Below are 25,266 nucleotides of genomic sequence, written 5' to 3' on the forward strand. Positions count from 1 at the left end.
GGATGAAAGTCAGTCAACCAATTAGTGGCCATTACAGACTACAGCCCAGGTCTTCATCTGCATGAAAGTTCAGACAACAGCTTTTGGTGGGAGAGTTTCTTCATACATTCATTCAACAAATATATTTTGGAAAGAGAATGAGGACACTGAGTGTCTGGAGAATGTGCTAAATCCCAAGATCTAAATTAGGAGAAAGTATGTAGACTAGAGAAGCTGGGCTAATGGTAATAACAGTAGTGATAATCACAACTTAATGAGCTTCAACTGTAAGTTGGGTGGTGCAGTAACCAATTTAACAGATTATTTTATTAACTTTTTACAAATATATATTTTTTAAATTTTTGGCTGTGTTGGGTCATCATTGCTGCGCGTGGGCTTTCTCTAGTTGCAGCGAACAGGGGCTACTCTTTGTTGTGGTGCGTGGGCTTCTCATTGTGGTGGCTTCTCTTGTTGCGGAGCACGGGCTCTAGAGCTCAGGCTCAGTAGTTGTGCACGGAGCATGGGCTTAGTTGTTCCACAGAATGTGGGATCTTCCTGGACCAGCGATTGAACCCGGGTCCCCTGCATTGGCAGGCGGATTCTTAACCATTGCGCCACTGGGGAAGTCCCACAAATATCTTCTTAATTAGGTTTTATTTCTATACCAGTTTGGAGTAAAGAAAATGAGGCCTGGAGTATTTAATTTGCCTCAGGTGACACTGTCAATAAATGGTACAACTGGAACTTTAACCCTGGTTGCTGGAGTCTGGAGCTTGTGCTCTGAGTCACTATGAAATAGTGAAAACTTATTTTATTTGTTTTACCATTTAATCTTGGAAATCTCAATTTTGTCCAATTTCCCAGGGTTAGAGTATTTTTTTCTGGGCAATTGCAAATATATTGATCTTTGTCAATATAGAACCAAACTATAGTTAGTGCCACAATTAACTAAAATTCTGCTCTCTCCACCCAAGGATCAGCCGTGTATATTTTCTGCTTTGTGTTTGATGGTTGTTTATATGGTTGTCTACAACATTAATATTCCAATGACTATTATAATTTGAGCATGTTATTAATAATAATAACAACACAATGGTCATCATTGGTCATTTACTGTATGCCAGGCATGGTGCTAGGGTCTTTGATTCATTATTTCATTTTATTCTTACCCCAACATTTCAAGGTATGGAGAGGCTCAGAGTTTAGGGACATGCTGTGGCCCCATGGATGATAGCAAGCAACTCCGGAATTCAAATGGAGTTCATCAGATTTCAAAGCTATTACTCTAAACCCTTCTGCTCTTCTCCTTTTTATGAAAAATAGCAAAGGATTATAAAGCAAACTAATTTCAGAAATCTACCTTTAAAAAAGAGAGGAGGGCTTCCCTGGTGGCGCAGTGGTTGAGGGTCCGCCTGCCGATGTAGGGAGCGCGGGTTCGTGCCCTGGTCTGGGAGGGTCCCACGTGCCGCGGAGCGGCTGGGCCCGTGAGCCATGGCTGCTGGGCCTGCGCGTCCGGAGCCTGTGCTCCGCGACGGGAGGGGCCACAGCAGTGAGAGGCCCGTGTACTGCAAAAAATAAAAAAAAAAAAAAGAAAAAAAGAAAAAAAAAAGAGAGGAAAAAACCCCAGCTTGCAGGCTTATGCCTGAAGCCTGTACAGACTAATCCTAAATTCCTAGACCCTTTTTCTCATGTAGTAACTGTGGCTACCACTGATGGAGGCTTTGTGATTGGCGGGCTCCCCGCAAAGCATACAGCAGGCATCATCTCATTGTAATTCCCACTGCAACGCCACAAATGAAGATTCTGACCCTTAGTCGTCTACTAATGAGCTGTATGACTTTGGGAAAATCATTTAACCTCTCTTTACAGATGAGAAAACTGAGGCTCTGTACGCTTATCAAAGTCGCCCAGGAGCCCAGAGCTGCGTCAGAGCTGATGTGCTGGCCATGACGCCCTCCGCAGTGGAGCGGAGATAATTCTCTCCCAGATAATGGCCCCCGGGAACTTCTGTCACCTCAATCAGCGCAGCATGACTCACTTATGTGTTCGCTGTTGTACCTATTAAAGCAGAAAAATAGACTCATATATCTTAGATTTTCAGTAACACAGGGAGAATCAAAATCAGAACAGCACCAAAAAAGCCACAGCATCCTATTTCTGAGCATTCTTGCTCACAGACATTTCACTCCATTTAGAATTATGAAACTTCATGGCTGGATGTGATCCTGTAAGGCTGAAAGATAGACCAGTCCATCTACTCCTTTTTTATAGATAAGGAAACTGAGGCCCTGGGATGTGAAATGATTGATTTTCCGTAGATCACACAGCTAATAGTAGCAGAGCTTTCACTAGAATGAAAGTCTCAAGATTGCCAGGGTTTTTTGCACTGCCTGATGCTGACTTGGACTGTTCTATAGGAGCATCAAGAAATGTGTGGCCCTGATAATGATTCCCGGCCTAATTTAATGTCTGTGGAGTTTAGTCTATCTAAACATACACACACACACACACACACACACACACACACACACACACACACACACTTTTTTAAAGACACAGCTTATAGGATTTTTATGTTCCATTGCTATTAATTAATAACCTTTTAGGGTTTCTTAGGGTAATTATTGTCTTTGAGGATTGTATAGGTTGGACTGATTTCACATAATTCTGGGCTGTAACAGCTATTGTGAAGCCTCCATTCCACTTTTTGGTTTTATAAGTAGACATTAATGAATGCCAATGCATAATCCTGTAACGTACCATGGCTTCACCTGCACGTGTCATATGTGTGTGTTTGAATTGCAGTTTGAATGGCATTGTCGGTGTGGGACCTGAACACTTCTGTGCCATCGGTGATCACTATCTTGTTGACCCCTACCTGAGATCCTGGGAGTTGTATTTGGGTCTAGCGTGCTCATTTGTTGTTTACTACGGTCCAAATGAAGTTCGAGTGGTGGCCAGCGGACTTGATTTTGCTGTGGAATCAACATCTCACCTGATGGCAAGTATGTGAACTCTTTAAAATGCCATGCATGTCCCCAGATTCTCCTTAGACATCTTTAGAGCATATTCATTTCCTAAATGATGGGATGCATTTTAACATGTTATCCCAGTAAGAGGATTAGGGAAAATGTAAAATATCTTAATTTTTCAGGGGGTAACATATATCAAATCAGAATTTTCTGTTTTGTGAAGGCATACTCTTTTTAAATTTCTTTTTTGGGGAAAAAAGTGCATTTCAAGAGGGGGTACTGCAATAAACATTTAGTATTACTAAACAGCTTTGTTTTGAGGGAAGATTTTTGAGTGTATAATGAGATTAACAATTTGTAGGTGTGTATATATCAGTAGTGCTGGTTTGTGACACAACAAAAAGCTTGTACCAAAATGTACATCAAGGCACCACTTCCTTCATAAAGAAAGTGTTACCATGGAGAAAAAAGTCAGCCTCACTAAGTAGTGTGCTTAGTGATGTAGTTGATTTACATTATTTTCTGGTGGTGACCGTGAAACAATTCACAGACCAGCAGTGGTTTGGGGACCACACTTTGGGTAGCATTGGTGTGTATATAAAATCCTCCTCGTCTTGCATCATGAAGGATTTGTAACATACTTAGAAGGTTAGTAACATATTTAGAGGGTAGTAACATATTTAGAGAAAGCAACACAGACAGTTTTCAATTATTCATATCATCTCCTGGTCTTCACAGATAGCAGATAATCACGCAGTCATTTATCTCTTTGTCCTGGGATGCACTGTGCTTAGACTGGCCACAGATCGTTATGATGAATGTGACATTGCACTCAGGGTAGAGGGGAGGAAGTCTCCTCTCAGATACAGGCCGAGCACTTGTCTTCTCTTGTGCTTTCTCTGGCCTAAAACGAGGGGCTAAAATGCAGAACCTGGGGCTTGCCATTACGTTGACAAACCAAGAAAAGCACTGTCATGCTTTTGCTCCCAGTTATTTGAGTTAGAGTTAGTTCCTTCCCTACTAGTCAGTGCCAATTAGCTTCCCACCTTTAGAAATAACTTTTCAGAGATTAAAACTCCTCTGTGCTCTGTCAACTCATTGAGTTCCTTCAGAATTTGGTGTGCTTTGAGACAGGTTCCATTTTCCAGTCTCTAAGCAAAGTTCTTCCCTAGGAAGAGTTATTACAACTTCATGGTAACCTTCTGAATCACATTACTTCACGAGCTTTGATGTAGCTCTTTCTTCTTTGAAGGTATGTCTATATATCTGAAGTGCTGGCTCATAAGATTCATGTGTATGAAAAGCACACTAATTGGACTTTAACTCCATTGAAGGTAAGATGTATTCATACTATAAGTTTGCAGAGTGATAATTAGATTCTAATTGATTTGTGAAATTAAAAGTGAGGAAAAAAGGATTGTCTAATTGGAGTGGGTGAGAACCAATTTTTCACTCTTTTATTGAGTCATCAGCATCATATGGGTTTGTTGTTCACGTTTGCTTAGCTGCAGAGTGGGAAGCAGCAAACCACACTCATCACCTGTGAAACTGATTCTTCCTGCTCTAGTGAATTTTAAGCTTGGCATTGTGTTCTTCAGTTCTCTCTTTCCTTTCTTCCTTCCTCCTTCCCTCCCTCCCCGCCCCCCCTTTTTTTCCCCTCCATGTTGATGGAACAGACAATAGCCTCAACTTGTATACGACAGCACAATATTTACAAAGCCCAAGTACTCACAATGGCCGCCAGGTGCCCTGGCAGCCCATCCCTTTGCTGCCTTTGTCTCCAGCCCTTGGCCCGCTGCTGAGATACTCCTGCTTGAGTATTTCTGGGGCTCCCCCGGCAAGGCCCTGCCTCAGGACGGGGCACTTGTCTCTCTCCTCAGGTGCTCTTCCTCCAGATCTCCACGGCTCTTCCTTCATACCTTTCCAGATTTCGCTAAAATGTCACTTCAGCGAGGCCTTCCCTGGGCACCTAATCTAAACTTGCAATTCTGCTCCTTGCTAAACACACACACACACACACACACACACACACACGCACACACACACACACACACACACACACACACACACACTTCCTCTCCTTTATGGCTTTGTTTTTAGCATCCTTTGCTAACATATTTTGTATTTTACTTCTCTTCTCTGTTGTCTGTGTGCCTCTCCTACTAGGGTATAAGCACCACAGGACAGGTATTTTCCCTATGTGTTCCTGGAAGAATTCCCACACGTAGTAGGCACTGAACAAATTAGTTGTTAATTTAACATGCTGGGACAGGGCATTCTTCAGAGCTTCACCTTCACCTGAACCAATTCTGATCCAGTCTGAAGGTTTGGAGCAAAAGGGGTAAAAACACAAAGGAGAGGAAAGAAGAAGTAAGAGCAAAGTGGAGTATTATGAAAGTAATGCTTGGAAAAACACGAAGATGATGCTCCCCTGACACACCTGCCCACGGCATAGGAAGCGCTGTCCCCAGGCGCCGTGTGACTGTGCCTGTCGGCGCATCTCAGTGACTGTCCTGAGGGGCTTCACTCTGAGAAAATTACCTTGAAGCAACATCAAATGTAACATCATGTTTGACATTAAAATCACTGGCAGGGCTCGTTTGGTATTCAGCTGAAGTAAAATGGAATTACACACTCCTATTGGCTGGGGGAATAAAAACAAATTGTAGTTATAACTATAGGCACTTCTGCAAATTGAAAGTTAAAGGATTTTATAAGAATAAAACCCAATCCAGTATACATTCAACACAGAATCATAAAGGCACTGCTCTTGCCGAGGCAAGATTGAGGGCAAAGCTTATTTCAGGTTTGGCTCCCACTTCTGGCAGCAGATCATGCCTGTCCCCTGACATAACAATTCAGTTGAGACTCCCCCCCTTCAAGGGTAATGTTATTCTTTCTTCTGAAGGATCATATTCATTAAGAGCAGTTAATTGATACCTGGAGTGCCAAGAAATTTGATAAACTAGCTGGGATTGTTCTTAGAATTTGGGATGAGATGCAGATGGGTTTACGTCCTGTCAAAGTGGGGTATATACATACAATGAAATATTATTCAGCCTTAAAAAGGAATGAAGTACTAAATCATGCCGCAACACCTACGAACTTGAAGACATTATGCGAAGTGAAATAAGTTAGACACAAAAAGACAAATAGTGTATGATTCCAGGAACCTAGAAGAGGCACATTCATAAACAGAGAGCGGAATAGAGGTTACCAGGGGATGGGAAAGGGAGGAATGGGGAGCTCCTGGGTACAGTTTCTGTTTGGGATGAGGAAAGGTTCTGGAAATGGATCGTGGTGATGGATTCACCACATTTCGAATGTACTTGATGCCATTGAATTGTACACTGAAAAATGGTTAAAATGACAAATTTCAGGTTTTACATATTTTACCGCAATAAAAACGATCCCCTCCTCAAAAAAAAAAAAAAAAATCCAAGACACAACCAATGAATAGTCTCACTTCAGTGAGTTCCAACTCTCTAAAAATTGGGATATTTGTTAAGAGGTTCCAGTGTTTCCCAAAGAGAATAATTTACTGTTTCCCTTACCAAGGAATGTAAACATTTCCACTGGACTTTGTGGAAGCATGAAACGCGGTCTGAGTGTGCATCGTGGTGAGTTAGTATTGCTAGGAATTACAGATTTGCAAGGGAAGAGTTCATTGCTGAGCCCAAGCTGGGCTCCCTGCTGGACTGTCAGCTCTTGCTCAGCAGGACCCAGGCCTGCCCCTTGCTCAGCAGGTGTGCAAGGCAGGAGCTCATTAATCATGCAATGAATGGACGGGACCCCAGGTTTCTGTGTCCTTCTTCCACTCTCACTCCCCACCCTCATCTTTGCAGCCTTTCATCTGCCACGGAATTCACCAGCTGGCCGTGACCCCTTCCAAAGATAATAGCAGAACGCTGCGACAAACATTTTCCTCACATAAAGAATTTAACGTTATCAGCCTAGAATGTCTGACACTGGGATAGATGGGGTTTGGGGATGGAGGAGACTTGGAGCTGATTTTGGCCAGAGGATGTTTGCTCAGCCGCCTCCTTTGGCCAAACTTGCCGGTTTCCAGGGTAGGAATGAGTGATGGCACTGCATGAAGGTCAAAAGGAGGCTCTGCCTCAATGCTTGAGCCCTCTCGTCCCTTCCCGGCCATGTGGAGAGAGCTCATTTTGAGTAGGAAGCACAGGGCAGCGTGGGCTCACCACAGCTGTCTGCCCACGCTCTGGCCTGTGCAATGAGTCACCGCCGATTATTACAGGGTCTCTGGGTGCTGAGGTAGGCTGGCCTCTGTTTGAGGTACACGGTAGATATTGTTTCTCCAACTGAGAGTTAGAGGTAAACAAATAGATGCGATTTCTCCCCGGTAGAAGGCAGCCAGGATGATGAATGATGGAATTAAGAATCGTTGGTATTATTTATGATCCCGGTACAAAGCCGCGACAGCAATCTGTGCAGTCATCACATGCTTGCAACTTATATTTAGAAAATAAGCAGCAGAAGAACAGGGAGTTGAATAACATCAGGAAGCCAAGGAAGAAACTTTTCCTCAACTCCAAGGCACAAATTAGACCCCGGGTGATCATTTCCCCTCTGGCTGCAGAGCCTGTGATTAGCCATTAAAGAAGAGCCTACATTTCATTGATGTTCTCATCAGAAATGAATCTACATTTCCTGGTTGTTTTCTGAATGCTTATAAAAATATCATTTGCACATGCCGTTTTAGAAGGAACTGTTTTAGGCTGCACTTAAAACTTTTTTTTTTCTTTCAGTTTTAATTTCATACACAGATGTTAGTCCAAATGCCTTCATCTAACTTTTAACAGTCTTTTTTGGTTTTCTGATCTTCCCCCTCCCTCGTGTGTCCTGGAAACCGGCAAAATACTAGCATAGATGGAAAGCTAGAGGAATTCCCTTGAGTGCTAGTGAAATGGGGCAGAATTGTCATGTCCCCGGAGCCAGGAGTGTGGTGACCAAGGAAGGACAGGCTGATAGTTTTCCCTGACGTATTGCTCCATCACCTCTCAAATTTTTTTCACTTTCTCTCCTTCCTTCTCTCCTTGGTTTTCATCTAGAAGCCTCTGGACTTTAACACACTTATGGATAATGTATCCGAGGATCCTGTGACAGGGGACCTTTGGGTTGGTCGCCACCCCAATGGCACGAAAATCTTCTTCTATGACCCAGAGAATCCTACTGGATCAGAGGTTAGTTTGCAAAATGAATCATGTCAGTGGTTGAAAATATAAATCTCAATTATATGTGCAAATAAAAGGGGGACATGGATAGATGACCCCAGAGATCAGATATAAAAGGGAATGGGACTCCGGGAGGCATTTGAATCAGAGTCCAGGTGGGAGACAGATGGTACGTGTAAACTGGGCGATTTGAGGGGACTTCATGAGGGCACTACGTACAGAGGTGTAGGCACAGGCAGTGAACAGGGATAACGCAGTACCCCAAGGCTAACAAGGAAGGCAGGGATGGTAACCGGAAGCCAGACGAGAAGGGAGCTGTGTGTGGAGAAGGCGCTGGGAGGGGAACCTGACCTCTGGTTGAGGGATGTAGCCAACCAGCAAGGGCCTCACGGGGTTGGGGGGCTGGGGTCAGCACCCCACCTCCCTCTCGGCCCTCCCTCTCCCCACCGCTGCTGCTGCTCCGTGGTCAACCTCCACTGGAGGCTGGAGGGCAAGGGAGCCTTGAATGGGCTTCGTACAGGCTGAGCACAGTGGAGGGTGGGCCTGGAGGGCTGGGTTAGGATAGCCAGCACTGGACTGCGGTCCATATCTTTATTTCAATAGTGAGTTTCTCCAACTTGGCAATTCGCAAGAGTCTAAAAAATATACCATACCACATTGCTATGGTCTAATCATTTGTGTGTTACCTGCCTTCCTGTTCAACCCCCTTTTCCTGTGTGTCAGTACACGCACAAGTTTGTGTTATGGACCAGTCCTAAAGCAGGGATGGCCATCCTCTCCAAACCTTCCTGGCAGAATGGAAACCTAAATCCCTTGCTGGAATGATCTGGGCTTAAAAGAACTTCTCTTCCATCTTAGTTTTAGTACCCAAAGACCCTATTGGTGTCCATGGTCTTTTTTTCAGAGGATTGTTTTGGCAGTGCAAACAAGAATTTCAAACTCACTTTGCCAGGGGCATCTGAACGTTTACTATGACTTACCTGGGGTTTTTGACTCGGAGTTTTCAGTAGGTACTAACTGTACTTGTTATTTACGTCAGATACATGGTATACTTTCTGACATGGTTTACTGCTATGTATTCTTTTTAAAGCTCAGTTTTAAGAATCAGTCTCGGGCTTCTCTGGTGGCGCAGTGGTTGAGAGTCCGCCTGCCGATGCAGGAGACATGGGTTCGTGCCCCGGTCCGGGAAGATCCCACATGCCGCGGAGCGGCTGGGCCCGTGAGCCATGGCCGCTGCTCGAGCCTGCGCTTCCGGAGCCTGTGCTCCGCGGCGGGAGAGGCCGCAACAGTGAGAGGCCCGCGTACCGCAAAAAAAAAAAAAAAAAAAAAAAGAGTCAGTCTCATCCCACCCTCCACCCCTGAAAAAAAAAAATTTTTTTTTAAAGGCTACATCTCTTGGATAAGAAACAAAAACCAAATACATATTTCCATTTGCCTGTTGGCCCTTCATGCCCTTTATCTCTGGGTTTACAGGACAACTGTGATTATGGTGAACGGCAATCCTCTGTGCCTTCTGTTAGTTCTTAGCTATTACGACTGCCGTATGGTATGCTGAATAGAATTGAAGAAATGTATGCTGTGGCGTGTTCACTGCTCAGAACTGGGCAGAATGTTAGATTCTAATTTGTTCTTGCTTGTTAGCTCATTTGAGGAACTTGGGCCATTTGCTATAGCATGGACTTAGTTTGCTGTTCTGGAAAAAAAATACTTCCTTTCTAATGATGCATCTGGTAAGGTATAGCAAAAAGTAATAACGATCCATTGTCTAAGGCACTGACCCAGGGGAGAGTGATTTAGTTTTATTAGAAAGTGGTTTCCTAAAGCCAAGGTGCACCATCAACTATTTCCCAGTAACTAACTACGACATGTGAATGCTCCAGCAGTTTCCTAAGACATCTGTCTTTGCTGCCAGCTGTTTTGGAGAGGTCCTTTTAAATGCTCACGTTGACCCTTTCATAAACAAGCACTAGCCTTCCTATTCTGCCATATTTGGTGTTTTTGTATATCGGTATCTGTTCTTCAAGTCACTGTACTTTATCCTAAAGCCTTCAGAAGAACACGAACTTAAAGCTGAAAGCGAATTTAGAGTTAATATGGTCCCACCCATCTCATTCTACAAATGAGAAACAAACAGTTAAGTGGAAGATCCAAAATACAACCTCTGGGCTCCTGCCCTACAGTGTGCTCGGTATAGTAGGTGAATCGTATGAAATTACCATTTTATGGGCCAAAATGGTCAAACATCGGCTATCATGTACAGCCGTCTTAGATACTGTCAACACTATACTGCTGCTAATGATACAATCATATTTCTGCTCAACTAAATGAAGGAAACCAAACTCATGAAATCTTCCACATTTAGAGTTGGGACCCTAAGTTCAGAGGAATGATGAATGTGGTGGAGAGGTATGTTCTTTTTTGGGCAATGCTCTTTTTTGTGTTTGTTTTTATTGCCGCATTTAAAACCCAGGAATTAAGTGTAAACATTCAAATTCCTAGCTTACCTGAAAATATACAAAAACTGGCCTGAATTCCAGCATGGCAATAATTTGACTCTTACTGAGTAATACCCCCTCCTTCCCGCAATTTACCATAGTCCCTACTGCTCCTTTATGTCTCACACCCAGGCTGTACTACTGATTTATAGTTCTTGCCTCTATAGGTCTTTGAGTCTCTATCACTGTTAAAGATCATCTGATCAGAAGCTGTCATCTTGCCAAGGAGGAAACAGGTATGATATAGAGAGTAATTTTGGAACAAAATATGGTTTACCTAAAGGCTGCTTCTTATGGAGAAATGACCCCATATTTAAAGTTATGTCTTGAGTGACTTTAAAAAATATTAATCTAATGTTATTTTTCGATGGGTGCTCCAAATCCAGAAGATTTTAGAAGAACCCAAAGTTACAGTGGTTTAGGCAGAAAATGGTACAGTGTTACGAGGAAGTACGGTTGCCTCTGTATACAAAGGGAAACTGCTGATTGGTACTGTGTTCCACACGGCTCTTTATTGTGAGCTCTAACAGGCTGATTTGCACCCATGCCCTGACAACAGGGAGCTCCTCATTTCAACTGCTTGCCACATCTAAGGGGCCACAGTGATCTCATCTGAACAATGAATGCTGACCCTAAATCTGGACATCACAAGAGATGGAAGTATGTTTAGCTGGGAACAGATGTGATGCATAAGGCTTCTTTGAGAGTACAATATCAAATCAGTCTTGGGATATTTGACAACTTCATTTACCAGTAAAAATCCTTTAAATGGAATTGCTAAAATCATTACATCAGTTGTCAGGTCTTAAGTAACTTAACTATATGTGACCCAGAAAGTCCTTTCCCTAAAACACGTTTTCCCTGAGAGCACGTGAGCTTATTGCTGCCTTGCCTTGTCTTGTTCAAAAAGCAGGATGAACGCACATGTCATCAGAGCCCCAGCACCCAGAGCCTCCAGTTCACGTGCTGGACAACCAGACAGGCACTAAGAAGTTGTCCTCAGCTCCAGGCCTACCTCCTCAGCAAAGCCATTAGACATCCTGGCACACTCAGACCCATTCCCATTTCCCTTCTAAATATGGCTTTCCCAGTAAAGAGAAACCTAAATTACCCCACCTCTCCTTTTACTTTTGTTCATTTTTGCATTGCCAAAGGTTTAGTCACAGATAAATTATGGTTTGTGTGTGTGAGAGAGAGAAATTAATATCCCCCATTTGTTACATTCAGTCTTCTAAACATTTAAGGCTTTAGGAATAAAACTGTTGAAAGGATCCCCATACTCTGGGGTGGGCTGACTCTAAGCTTGCCCTATGCTGCGTGAGGCCAACTGCTTAATGGATTTGTCACAGACCTGCTCCTGGCTAATAGGTTTCAGAAGCTGTGACGGTGAAGCCATGATGGGGACAGAAAGGTGGACGAGGGAGCATGTAGTGGGAGCTTTGATCTTTTAACTTTATGCCCAGTTCCATAATTGTGCTTTCAAATGTAATTCTAGCTGCCAATTTACACTTTACCAGGGCAATTTACACTTTACCAGGGCTGAAACTTATTTTTAGTGTCATTTCCATGGAAAATGTGCACTTTGCTCTTGATTGATAGATGTATTTTGACAGTTAGTACAGGTTTACCCAGTCAAGGCTTGTTTTAGTTGAAAGTGAAAATGGAAGAGGGGGGAAAAAAATTACTTTGACAGACCTTGGTATTTCTCTTTTTATTGCATTCGTTGTCTAACAACAATAATACTCATTGGCAAGAAATTTATTTACACTAACAAATTAAATTTAATCAAGGAATTTTTAGATTGGTTAGAAAACAAAGGACCACTGTGATATTTTGCTTTGAATGCCTCTGAAAACCAAAGAGTAAGAAATGGCGTTTGAAACAGAACAATCTAGAGAAGTACACATTAACCAAGCACAAGAGAACAATCCAGACGTGGCACTATTGTCTCTTCCATGCAAATGATCAGACACCAAAAGGTACAAATTAAAAGTTTCAGATAACATGCTATCCATACTTACTGAACTTAGAATGATTTCCAAACAACTGTTTTCCTTTAGTGATACATAAAGAAAGATGAAAATAAGTCAACTCCTCTACAACGGAATAGAATTCATTCTCTCTCTTTTTTTGTTTTCAGCCGGCCAGTTTTGTTAGTGATACGTAGCAGATGTACTAGTGGTTTAACTGCAACACCATTAAAAGGTACGAAAGCAGCAGTGATGATCATAAATAATATTAAGGAAAACATATACATACATATTTAAGGGTTTTCACTAAGCACTAACTAACTCTGATGTTGTTGGAGGTGTTATCTAGCTGGAGTGCCTCCTAATTTCCACTTTCTAAGGGGATTTAATTATTTTGGCCAATTGTTCTTTCATGGGTGAAAGTTTAAATTCTTAACAGGAAACCTGGGCGTGTGAATAAGACAGCTGAAGGAAATAGAAGTGTACACCTTCCAACAACACACTCGCGCTCCTATCCACTTGTGTTATATTTGGTGATGAGCTAACTGTGGCATCACTCCACGAAAGATGGTGGAGGACCACAAATAAATGGTCCTGTGATAGCAACGCTGCCATCGGAGAGCCAGTAGTTAGTGACTCATGGATCACAGCGACCAAATATGTAATTTCAGAGCGTGAGCGAATGCACAAGAACACACAGTGCAATTTTTAGCCAAGGAAACTGCAATCTGCAGCTGAAAATCCCCAAAGCTGTATAAACTTCTGAGCTTCAACTCAGCAATGTGCAATCTTGACATCAAAGCATTAACCAAACGTGTGAGGAAATTTCATCCTGCTAAAATACCAAGTATCTAATAAACCAGTTTTACCAAAATATATAAACATGTAGAAGGATAAGTACATTTAATAGAAATACATTAAAAAAATCTCTTAAAATCTCATGAGCCATTCAATGTACACACACAAAAGAAGTGGCAATAAGGCTACGATACTGCTCAGGGTCCTATCTGACATTACCAAGTTCCATATACAATATATATTTTGATGCCATGTGATTGCAGTATGTGCATGTATGTACGGTGGGAGATATATTCACACGTATGTAGTTCTGTACGTCTACACAAATGGCATGCACATTCTTGAGACGTTGCCTCTTGTTCTCTTATTCTTTACCTCATTCATTCTCGCGTCCCTAGCGATTTGGGGGGGGGGCTGGGGGGAGGGGGCAAGGATTGGAAATCATCATGTTTCTTTCTTTCCCCACTCTGCAGGTCTGGAAGCGGGTCACGCGCCATGCTTGGTCCACCCACTCACACGTGTGAGCCTTCCAGTAACCACCATTCCCTCAGCGCATCCACACAGACACGCACACACAAGCACGTCAGGACCCTCTGTTGTGCATAAGGTAGAGCCTGATGTTTTCATTTTCCAGGGGAAGTTGCTTCTGTAGGCTTTTTCTTTGCCCTTTGATTTCTAGGTCGGGTCTATTCTATGCCGCTACTTTAAATACTACTGCTGTACTGTCTGGTGTTATTTTTTTCCCCAGTGTTTTGGACCAAGACTAAGTTTCCTGAGACTTTAAATGCCTAAGACAAATATGAACAAGATCTGCCTGCATACACAGGCTGTTCTTCAGGAGTGAATTTCTGTAGCACGTTTGTATTTCTTACAACGCTGCTTCTTTTTGAGAACTTACTTCCCACCCCTATCATCATAACGAAAGCAATTCTAGTAGAAAATATGGACATTTTATTTCTGGACTTCATCCTTAAATGCTTAGCTTCATAACAGTGTGCAGGTAGATCCTTGATTAGGTAAATTGGAAAAAGATATCTTAAAAACTGGGCTTTTCTTTTTCATTTTACCTTTTCATTCAGAAAGCACCTAAGGACTTGGCATTAAGCAGGTGACTTGAACCCTAGTGACTGCTGTCCACCAAGTTGAAATGCCCCTCATCTGCAGCTCTATTGGGACAGTAAATTTACTCCAATGGAAGTTGGTAATTCTGAAATACCTCCATGTAATGAAGGGGCTACATCACATCCCAAGCATAGACATTTGATTTAGAATTGCTGGGATACCTCCTTTGGAAACTTCTTCAATAGTATGGCCAAACACTGGTTCTCCTCTCTTGCAGCTTGGTCTGTATAACCTTTAACACTTACAAATGAGTTAGAATAGCCATATAAATGTGAGTTTTCATTTACCTTTTACAATATAATTTTAAAGCACACATTTCCTATTACACAAAGAACCTAGCTGAGAATTCTTTGTCTTCAGCAGAAACCATAAAGGCTAATTAAAGTGCTAGATCAAACAACCTGGCTGGGGCCTGCAGCTTGGGCCTGGGATATCTCAAGATTTCAGGGTAGCGATGACTACAGGATAAAACAAGGGTTCATTTGGTTCCTCTCTTGGCCTCCTGCCCCTCTGTTTCCAACGACAACAAAGAAGCACAAGGTAGTCTTCCCATTTCACGCCCCGTTTAGAAGCGGAGGGACCCCTATCACACTGCAGTCATGAACTGTTTGGGTTAAAATGCTTACGGGATGTTGAGGGTGGGAAATCCATGTCAACCCCAGCTAAAGGAGGATAGTATAGAGTAGCTTCATTGTCATGAAATTAATGCTGGACTTCAGCAGTGTGTTAGAATGGGCAAAATTAGATTTCTACCCTAACTTATCACTCTGCAGTAAACTTCTGATTCAGGCAAAGAAAGGAGAAAACTACTACATAACCTGTGAGTTACTTTAAGGGAGATAGTCTTTAAATAAAGTAATCTAAGTCCTTTAGTGGAACACCCTGCCCCAGACACCCAGCTCATACAATGCTCTCTGTCTACCGCTTGGCCTCACCACAATCTCCTGTCCCCCAAAGCATTACCTGCACCCCCAAAACACTTTTGGCTTTTGTTTGTTAGAGTCATACTGAGCCGTCGTTGAAGGAATATAGTTCCTAGTAACCAGATATTCCCTTTTTGTTCATTTTCTGATAAATAAAAAAACTACAAAGTCTGTAACGTTCATGAAGCAACAATTCTGGGCTAAACTGTAAGGATACTGAAAACCACTAGCGTTAAAGTTAGGATTGTGTAAGACGCTGGAACCTCAATTAGGCATCATGCACCAGAGTCAATAAAGGAAATAACAGGAAAACAAAATGTTCACAAGATCTGAGGTCCTTCACTTTGTTTTCATATCCTTTTATCAATATGTTTACGCTTTATCCTTTGTTGGACAATCGAATCAATTTCAGCAGTTTTAATTAGTAATGTTAAAATAACTCATTAAGACCTAAAATGACTATAATTTAACTTAAAAAATCAAAACTGTTATACTACAAACTAAATGATTTGAGGAATAAGAATTTGATTTATAATATTGTCAGTTGGTTGTTGATCTAAACATTGGAAGTGTACAAATAAAGTTAAAGAACAATACTTCTAAGACATCTAAAAATGCAATATAATAGATCATAAATTATGTGCAGAGACTGAGACTTATACACATTTCCAGTATATACTTCCATTTTCAAATATTACCAAAGTGTAAACATAACTTAACATAAATCATCCTTCTATTTCCACTCTTAAAATGAATACAGTGAAACTTCCAGTACGATCCAGATCACTTTTTTCCCCCAAAGATAAGCGAAAAGTGGCAAAAATTTACAATAGCAAGCACTAGCATTACCAGATTTTGACTAATTTAGTCTTTTAGTATTGAAAAGATTTGCTGAATTTTGTAGTTCATTGATAGTGGTTCCTGGTTTCCCATGATATTAATAAATAGCAAAGCACCACCTATCTCAAAATATTAATAGAGATTCTAGTATAGAGTTTCATTATCATACCCCAAATGACGATAGAAAAAAATAGGTAGTGACTTTGATAATTGTAAAACACAATGTTACTTTATGCCAGTGTTTCTGAGGATCAAATGAATGATCTATACCTAGTGACAAGGGAACTGAAGCTTAACAGACAACACTGTCACTGAAAAGGAAACAAGCCTTAGGGAAGAACAAGATTATAAATTTCTAGTTTAGACAATTTCAGATTTTGGATATTCAGACAAGCAAAAAAAAAAAAAAAAATCACAATGCTTCAAAATAGGAGATGGAGCTATATGGGAAGAAGCCCCTTTACATTATCTGTTACTTGTAACCTTCAAAAGCCTTCCCCTAAGCTCTGCGTATAGAGCATTTCCAGTGGAAGACAAGGACCGAGACCACCCCCCCTGCCCCCAAAAAACGAAGTAAAGGAAGTAAAATACTTGTCCAAGGATTGGTCTGGCCTCAACTCTTATTTTGAAACTCGTCCTCTGGAAAGTGGATGACCTCATTTTTACAGCCAATGCAGCAAAGAGAACCAGATGCATGAGCATAAAAAGCAAAACAACAACAACAATGACAACAAAAAATCCATCATTTGAAACTTCTCAAGATGAGTTTATTTTCTCCTCCTTCTGCCCCACTCTCCTGCACTTGCATTAGTTTGATGAAACACTGAAATCCTTAATACTGGCTTTAAAATAGTATAACTGCCTGCACTGCCAGCCTGCATCATGTGTACCGTCTTAAATAAACTTTAACTGTAAAGTGGAGATCTCCAAAGAATGAAAGAGAATGGCTCAGAAAAACCATTCAAAACATCTCTAAAATATAACTGACAGCTCTTCTTTATGGGAACATTCTGTGTGCTCAATAAAATTGCTTCTCTGGTTGAATGTTAGTCAAATCTAACTTTTCTCTAACTGGTATTTCTATTTTTCTTAAAAGTACATTTCTTAAAAGTCTAACTGAGCCCACTTGGGAAATCTTGAGTAGAAAATATGTGATGAGTTCCTGATTGTGTCATAGTCAGGCTGAAGACCAGCCAGAATGTTCCCCAGGAGAGGAAACCTGAAAATGTTGGTTTCCTTAAAAATCAATTTTCTGTTCAATTTGTTGGGGAGAAAAGGAACTGTGTTGTGTGTGTCGGTGCTGCTGAAATACTGAACATGCAGCAGTAGCAAAGTAAACAGCAGATCCCGATATCCCATGGCTGCACTAATGTCTGAATTTTTCTTTGCTTGGCTAAATCTGGAGGATAAATGTTACCCTCAGAACCCCAAGGTAATGCCCACATCCGCATTCTTAAGGCTTTTGCTTCCTTCTGGGGTTAACAAATAAGTGTAATTCTTTTCTCTCTTCCCAATGCCCAGCAGGCAGCACAGTTTGCTTGCTTTTTGCCACAGTAGGCAAAGAGCACCCACATTTCCACAGCGGGGTTGTCTCAGTGTCCAGACACAGAAATGAGGGGGAACCTTTCCCACACACCGGGACAGATTCTGCAGCCCAGATCTCATGGCAGAGCGGTGTTCTCGGCCATGCAGATATGTGCCGTTGCTCAGTTTCAGGATCGCATATTGAAAATGCATGGCATTCCATGGACAGCGCCACGGTGTGTCATGCTCTTGTTGAGCAGGATCACGCTGGTTCTTCAAGTGACACCACCCACCCAACACAAGGAAGAGAGAAACACTGCTACTTCGCACCTCTCACAAATGAGATCCTTGGTTTGTTACTAAACCAAAGGTGGCTTGGGATTATTTCAGTAGGTTAAGAGTGAGGGTACTCTATTAATGCAGAAAATGCAGTTATTGAACACACAGTTCCCCAGTCTGCCTAGAGCACATTACCCCTGTCATCAGTTTCTTCTTCATCCTCCGGAGGAGAGCAGGGCAGGAAGAGGCGGAAACTTCTCCGTGTGTGTCACTGCTCACCAGCACCCTCTGTGGCGGCTGCCATCTTCTCTGTCTTTTTAGACTTCCTCTGCATTTGCTCTTGTTCCTTCCTCCTCAGCTTTTCTCTTTGTTTTTCTATTTTCTCTTGGGCCTTCCGAGCCTTCTCTAGAGACACTTTCATTTCTTTGAGTTTTTTTTTGACCACTGCTCGGTCCTGGGATGATGTCATTCCAAGAGCCTAAGAAGGAAACACATAAACAAACTGAATTTGAAAACCAATGGCTTCTCTGCTTATGATGAGGTTGATATCACAAGATGTTCAAACTCAAGAACTAATGTAAACATAATCAAAGAGGTAGAAAGAGCTGATTACATTTGCCAAAAATCTACATACTGTGGGGCTGATCTTTATTTGTTCTTTTATACTTTGAAGTCCCTAGCACAGTACCTCCTAAACCTCAGCAAGTAAATGCTTTCTGAACTGGTAATTAATGGGTCAGTGAATGGAAAAAGGGCACAATTCTGCTTCTCCAACCTTTGGGCTGTAGACATTTACAGCCAAAAGTATTGCTAAACTCACTGATATTTTCAAAAGATAGGAGTGGGCACCTGCTGCCACGGAGGGTTCCAAGAAGGGCAGGAGGAATCGAAGTGGCTTCCTTTCTGCCCATGTATTCATTTACAATGGAGACCAAAAATGTCTCTGGGACCGGAATGCTCATGTCAGCATGATTAGCCATTCTCTCCCTGTAGGCAGACCTATAAAGGAAGCCTGATCATAATGAGGCTGCTCGATGAGCTTGGAATTCAGAATAAGGGGAGTTGGTTCCGTACTTTAAACGTTTCATGACCTTCAGAATCAACAGCGGGATGCATCCATCTCCCCATCAGGGACAGCCTTGTCAATGGGCCTTCATATTCACAGGCTATTGATTGATCTCTAACCTTTTCAAGACTGTCAAGAGCTACTCATCTGCCCGTCAGCCCAGCAGGGGGCCGAGGTTGGGGGTGGCAGGCTGGCTGTGAGCTCCTTTTGCCCTTTTTCCACAGGGGTAGGTGCCACCTCAGCCTCTAAAGGAGATGGACTGGACAGGTGAAAATGAGAGTGCCAGGGCAGGGGAGGGAAGACACGGCCTGCACTTGGTGGGGGAAGAAAGTTCTGGGGAGAACACAGTTCCATTTTTTGAGTGGAATGCAGGGAAGAGGGAGGGTGGGGGGAGCAATGAGTTAAAAAAAGGGAAGCTTCACGGACCTGGGTTTTAACTCTAACGTTATAGGAGAGTCCACATCGGCCATTATTAAAACTCATACTACATAGGAAATAAGTAGAGTTAATACATGGACCATGTGTTGCTTGGCGGAAGCAATGGAGTGAGCCTCTAGCTCTCCTGCTCGGCAGCCTACTGTTTGATTCAGAACCCGACGACTTTCCGAAACTTCCTTTACCACTCAGAAATCATTCAAGGTCCTTTCTGCTAACTGTGAGTGAGAAGTACCTCTCAGATATGCAGGATGCTCTCATCTAACGGAAACATTTTAGGCGCTATGTGTAATACAAATTATACTTGGTAACCTAACACAAACATATAATTCTTTACCTTAAGTTTATTTCCATCCAACTGCAGGAGTTGCTCTCCAGTGATGTTTTGGGCACTGAATTCAGAGACATACTGCTCCAGATTTAGGCTCATTAGCCAGTGAGAAACCTGCTGCACGCTCCATTCATGAACGGCCCGATTCAGACACTGACTGTGTTTGGGAGACTGTCCGTCATCAAGAATCTGAGGTAGGAATGTTACGCAGGGTTGTTAAAGGACCAAGAAGCTGTAGCTCAGTATGGCATGTGATGCTATCAAAAGCCATTTCTTGCCTACTAGAGCCACACTTGTTTTTAAACCATAAAGTAAACGAATGGTTCTAGCTGTATGTGTAACATACACAAAGTTATTAACTCTACATTTTGTTTAGGTATTTGGAAATATAAAAATTCCCCCAAACAAAGCATTTTAATGTAGGAAGTTTAAAACTGAAAAATACACTCCAGTGTTGCAAGTTTTTACATTAAAACACTATGGAAAGATTATCAGATGCAGAAAACGAATACATCATTAATCTCTATATGTAATGCATCACTGCACTGATCCTCTGCTAAGACATCAGAGATATGTAAAGATACATTTAAAAATACTGAGGTATATCTTTTACTTAGAAGGGGAGAACATTAAGTCCTCAAACATACTTAGGGGAAATTTCACAGCCATTATTTCACTTGAGCAGCAAGCAAACCTATGAGGAAGGTAGGACAGGTAATTTCCATAATTACTTTTAATAAACGAGGCAAGTGAGGCCCAGAAAGTCTCCAGATCTGTCCAGTATCACACAGCTAGTGAGTGGTGGAGCTCAGCATTTACTGGTTTATTCCAAATCCCAGGCTCTGTCCAATGCAGGACATTGCTATGAATAGTGCAAAGGGCAGCTGGGTTCCTAGAACCACTAAGCTGAGAGGAGAAGAAGGCAATGATAAATCCGGGAGGAGAGACAGGCGTCACCTCAGTGACCATGCAGGGAACACAGAGGAGGGGATGGGGAAGCTGAGGTGAAGGCAAAGGAGGTGAAACACAATGGGCTGTGTCAGGGTAATGGTGATGGGAGGCACAGCAAGGGAATCTGGAGATCCTCTTGAATGTCTTTTCAACTAAGATATAGACAAGGACAGAGAGTGAAACTATTTAACACGAGGAAACCCTCCACTACAGAGGAAAGTTTCTTGTCTTGTTTGATTTTAAATCATTTGCAAAGAAAAGAAGTGTCAGACAATACCATGTAAGCCACCACACACAGCCCACTGAGAGCTCACCTCGTCATCTATCATATCCAGGCTCTGAGTGAGAGAGCAGCAAAGGAACCAAAAAGAAAAGTGTTACAGGAACAGGAGACACACATGTACAGTACAAAGTTTTAATACAATTAAAATCATGCGAAGCCTGAAGAATACAGGCAGAAGAATTTAAGGGAAAAAAAAAGTTTTACAAAGCAAAAATCACATTAGAAAGAAATAACTAAGAGCAAATATTTAGGGTGAATATATCTTTACTTACAGCGCTTCTCCCCAGCCCCATCCCCGCCCCCAGTACTGGTATTTCTTCCTGCTACTTATCTCTTGGAGCACTAAGTCAATCACCAGTGTAATCTCCTGCCCTCCTGTACACATTATATCTCCTGAGAATCCATTGCAATGCACACTTGACCCCGGCTTCTAAGTAAGTGGTTCTCCCCCAGTTTTCCTTCCTTATCACAAGTGCACCTGTCCCCTGCGGTGATTCTCAGTCAGGGGCCACTCCCCACTCAGAGGGAACATCAGGGATGGTGAAAAAAGTGAGGGAGGAGGGGGATGGATTGTCTGTAAACTCCCTCGAGATTTTTTTTTTTTTTTTTTGCCGCACCTCGCAGCTTGCAGGATCTTAGTTCCCCAGCCAGGGATCGAACCCAGGCCCCCCTGCAGTGGAAGCACGGAGTCCTAAAGACTGGGCCTCCAGGGAATTCCCTCCCTTGGGATTTCTGGGCTGTTCCCTCTTGCTGCTCTCCAGTGCCCAGCCTCCCATTCCCAACCCTCTGTTGATAGTCATCCCATTTATATCAAAGAAAGGCTGAGGAGGTCCCTAGACAGCTTAAAGGGGCTCAGAAATAGTACTCTGCATCCACGTTGAGACAGAGAGGGAGCGAAATCATGAGGACTGATATGCAAAATCTGCCTAAAAACATTTTCCCCGGTGATAGTTCATCGGTAAAACGTATGATCTGAGAAAGCAGCTCTGTCGTCGGTGCCGTGCATGTACCTCATCTGATGAGAGCACCAAGGACTGAGAGAGCCCAGGTGTTTTGGGTTCTGCTCCCAGGCCGCTCAGGTCTGCTGAACTGGTACTGCTGGGGCTGAAGTCATCACTGAAGGTAAAATTCTGAAAAAACAAATAAAGCTCACTGTTAAATGAGCATAGTGAGTGAACCAGAGGTAGGTATGTTTGCAAGTTCTGGAAAGGTTCTTTTTAAGTAATCTTAGAAGAGATTCATATTGGGTTTGGTGACCTTCACCCGGCAGTGGTTGAGAACTGTGCCTTCTGCGCTGGATAGGGAATTCTGGGTGCTTTCTCCATCACATGAAAGGATAGATATCTTAGAGAAATGATTCTTCAACCTCTCTTCAAGGGTACAGCATTCGTTATCCTCTGCAACTGCTCAGAGGGGTAATATTAATAAGCCTATATTCTTTGACCCTAATCGTGATAAGTAACAGTGTAAGTAAAAATACAAGATGGTGTGGTGAGCCTGAGTTATTAGGAACAGATGGCAATCCGTATTAGAAAGGTAGCTTGAGCACCCCCTGGGAAGGATCGCTTGCTGTTGGCCGTGATAAATACTGTGAGAGATGGCAGATCCTCTCCTGGATGTAACCTTCAAGATGATGAGTTCTGGGGTAGGTCACAGTCTGCCATTACACTAGTAGTCACATGCTAAAATACAACTCTTGCACAGCACCAACGGAGTACCAAAGAGGCTGCAGCATGGACAGAAACACATTTCCAAATAACCACCTGGGGGTTGGGGAGGTTGAGGGTGTGTACGTAAAACTTCCCCAGAATTTCATTAAAATGTTCAGTGAATATTAAAGTTAAATAAATTCACAATGACTACATAGCTGCATTTGTAAAAACATTTTAAACCAAATCTGGTGTCTCTCCAGTGCAAGATAATGGTAGAATCTATTCAAACAACATTTAGATTTCTCAGACCCAAGACTGAAAATGTTTCAAGACCAAAGTGGCCTTCTGCTTCCAGAACTTCTTTTGCTAATAATTCTAGAAGGACTGGCTTTCCTGGAACTCTAAGCACCTGACCAACACCATCTTGTTTCCTATTCCCCTTCCTTAGGAACTGGACTGTTAGTTTTCCATTAGGTTCCCTTGCATTGGGTTTAGCTGGTTGTCAAGAATAAATACGATGCCGGAGGCTAGAGAATTCAGTACCAAACAAACGCCAAGTTTGCTAAAACTTCAGAAAAGGAGACGAAATCAGAGCACAAGGAGCTAGGCTAGTAAAACATTTAAGCAGGTGAGCATTTAACACAGCACATTACCATTTGACATTGTCACTGGAGATATGACCCCAAATTCTGTCAAAACCTTATGAGCTGTTGACCTCAAGAAAAGAATTAAATTCAAGTTAACATTAATCACAGGTTTCTGTTTGAGAGAGAAAAGTGAACATTGATAAAGGGAGACCAAACAACATGTGAAAGTTAGCCACTGTATGTGTTTCAATAAAATGTTAGGTAAGGTTTGCAGCGTCATGCTGGAAATAACCATCGTGCATTTAAAAACAAATAAGCATATAATTCCTCGTTCTGCTAAAGTTAAAAAACTTTGGTGATAGAATTGTAACAGTTTATCAACATGGAAGTTTGATTTAAAAGAAGAAATAAGGGTGCTATGTCAGCATTGGTCTGTTTGAAAGAGTTTCATTTAGATATATTGAACACATATTCAGTCCCAAATTTATTTGTTTTCCAGTAAATCTTGAAGAGCACAGCAAAAATAGTTTTGTAATGTAATTTAAAGTGGAATACTTGGTAACAGATCTATCATACTGTTCCATGATTCAAATGCATCTTTCCCAGCATGGCTTGACTGTCAAACTGAGATTAACTAGCAGTATGTGAAAAGACAGGCAAATCAAAGATTAACGTACAATCTAGAACGGAACAGTATTAAAGAAGGTGATGGTTAGATGAGGCTTTCTTCCTCCCCCACACAAGAAATACCATGCATTGTTTACTGCAGTGTTATCACATTGGTTTCTCGGATCCAGAGTACACACACAAGTTGAGAATGCTTTCCAAAGATCGAAGAGGAGGAAGGATTGGGGGTTTTCTTGTTTGCTTTTTAAATCCATGTGTTTTCTACCTTAGACCCCTTTTTATCTGAAATTAGAGTTTCAGGAGAAGGCTGAAGGGGACTTGCAGATGCAGGCAGGTTCCTGAAGGAATAGGATCCTTTCCGGCTTTCGTTAAACCACGAGAAAGGCAGGCCCGCTGATGGCGTGGAGGCCTGAGCAGTGGAGGACAGCTTCGGTTTCCAGTGTTCCAGCCTGCCGCTGAAGATCCTGGGTTATGAAAAGAACGGGTATGTTAGACAAAGAAAAGGCAGATGTAAAACTTACTGAAATGAATTCTGAAGGGACTCTGAATATAGTTTGAAGTCATAGTTTGAGAAATTATTCTACACAACGGATAGAGTAAAAATGTTGCCCTTTTGACTAGAACGTTAATCTTAATAGTTATCTTTTTTTTGTTAATTTTAATTTTTCTTTTCTTTGGGGCCACACCACGCAGCATGCGGAACTTCCCTGACCAGGGATCGAACCTGCGCCACCTGCAGTGGAAGCGCAGCATCTTAGCCACTAGACCACTAGGGAAGTCCAATAGTTATCTTTTTTGCATCTAATTGGATTCTATAACAATGATCAATATTTTGTTATCATTATTGCCACGATGAATTTTATGAAATGTGCCTAATAAATGTATGTGGATAAATTAGTATCAGGGAGGGGCATGGTCTTTTAGGAATTGCTATTAAGTTAATCATCACAGCATTCCCTTTATTTGGGTCACATAACAGTGCCTCACACTAGTGACATGAGCTCATAACCAGCATTCTACCCTGGCCTCCTCTGAGCACAGGTTCTCAAGAGTCTGAGACTTTAGAAAATGATATATTTAAATACTTGGAAATTTCTGGGCTCATGATACTTTAAGCAGAACACACACACCTTATTGGTTTTTCATCATAATCTTAGTGCCTTATCACAGGAGGAACATCAGACCCAAGGTCCTAAAACCGTACACACTTCCTGTGTACCTGGCCTTGGTCCTTCTC

The 25,266-nt window shown here is 42.1% G+C and overlaps 2 protein-coding genes across 2 annotated transcripts in view; one reads left to right on the plus strand and one right to left on the minus strand.

Annotated features, from left to right (window-relative positions):
- The window catches only part of LOC101323091 (serum paraoxonase/arylesterase 1), a 31,080-nt gene extending 19,912 nt beyond the window's left edge, over positions 1 to 11,168 (plus strand). Inside the window, 5 exon segments of the mRNA XM_019930461.2 lie at positions 2,785 to 2,954; positions 2,957 to 2,984; positions 4,204 to 4,285; positions 8,027 to 8,154; positions 11,012 to 11,168. Coding sequence (XP_019786020.2) covers positions 2,785 to 2,954; positions 2,957 to 2,984; positions 4,204 to 4,285; positions 8,027 to 8,154; positions 11,012 to 11,168 — 565 coding nt within the window.
- Positions 11,169 to 17,039: 5,871 nt separating this feature from the next.
- Positions 17,040 to 25,266, minus strand: part of PPP1R9A (protein phosphatase 1 regulatory subunit 9A) — a 316,728-nt gene continuing 308,501 nt past the window's right edge. Inside the window, exons 16-19 of the mRNA XM_073809700.1 lie at positions 24,295 to 24,493; positions 22,174 to 22,293; positions 19,936 to 20,118; positions 17,040 to 18,575 (exon numbers count right to left, since the gene is read on the minus strand). Of these exons, the coding sequence (XP_073665801.1) occupies positions 18,366 to 18,575; positions 19,936 to 20,118; positions 22,174 to 22,293; positions 24,295 to 24,493 (712 nt within the window). The 3' untranslated portion in view covers positions 17,040 to 18,365. The remainder of the gene's footprint in view (positions 18,576 to 19,935; positions 20,119 to 22,173; positions 22,294 to 24,294; positions 24,494 to 25,266) is intronic.

This window comes from Tursiops truncatus, chromosome 9 (genome assembly GCF_011762595.2).
Source record: "Tursiops truncatus isolate mTurTru1 chromosome 9, mTurTru1.mat.Y, whole genome shotgun sequence".
Lineage (NCBI taxonomy): Eukaryota > Metazoa > Chordata > Mammalia > Artiodactyla > Delphinidae > Tursiops > Tursiops truncatus.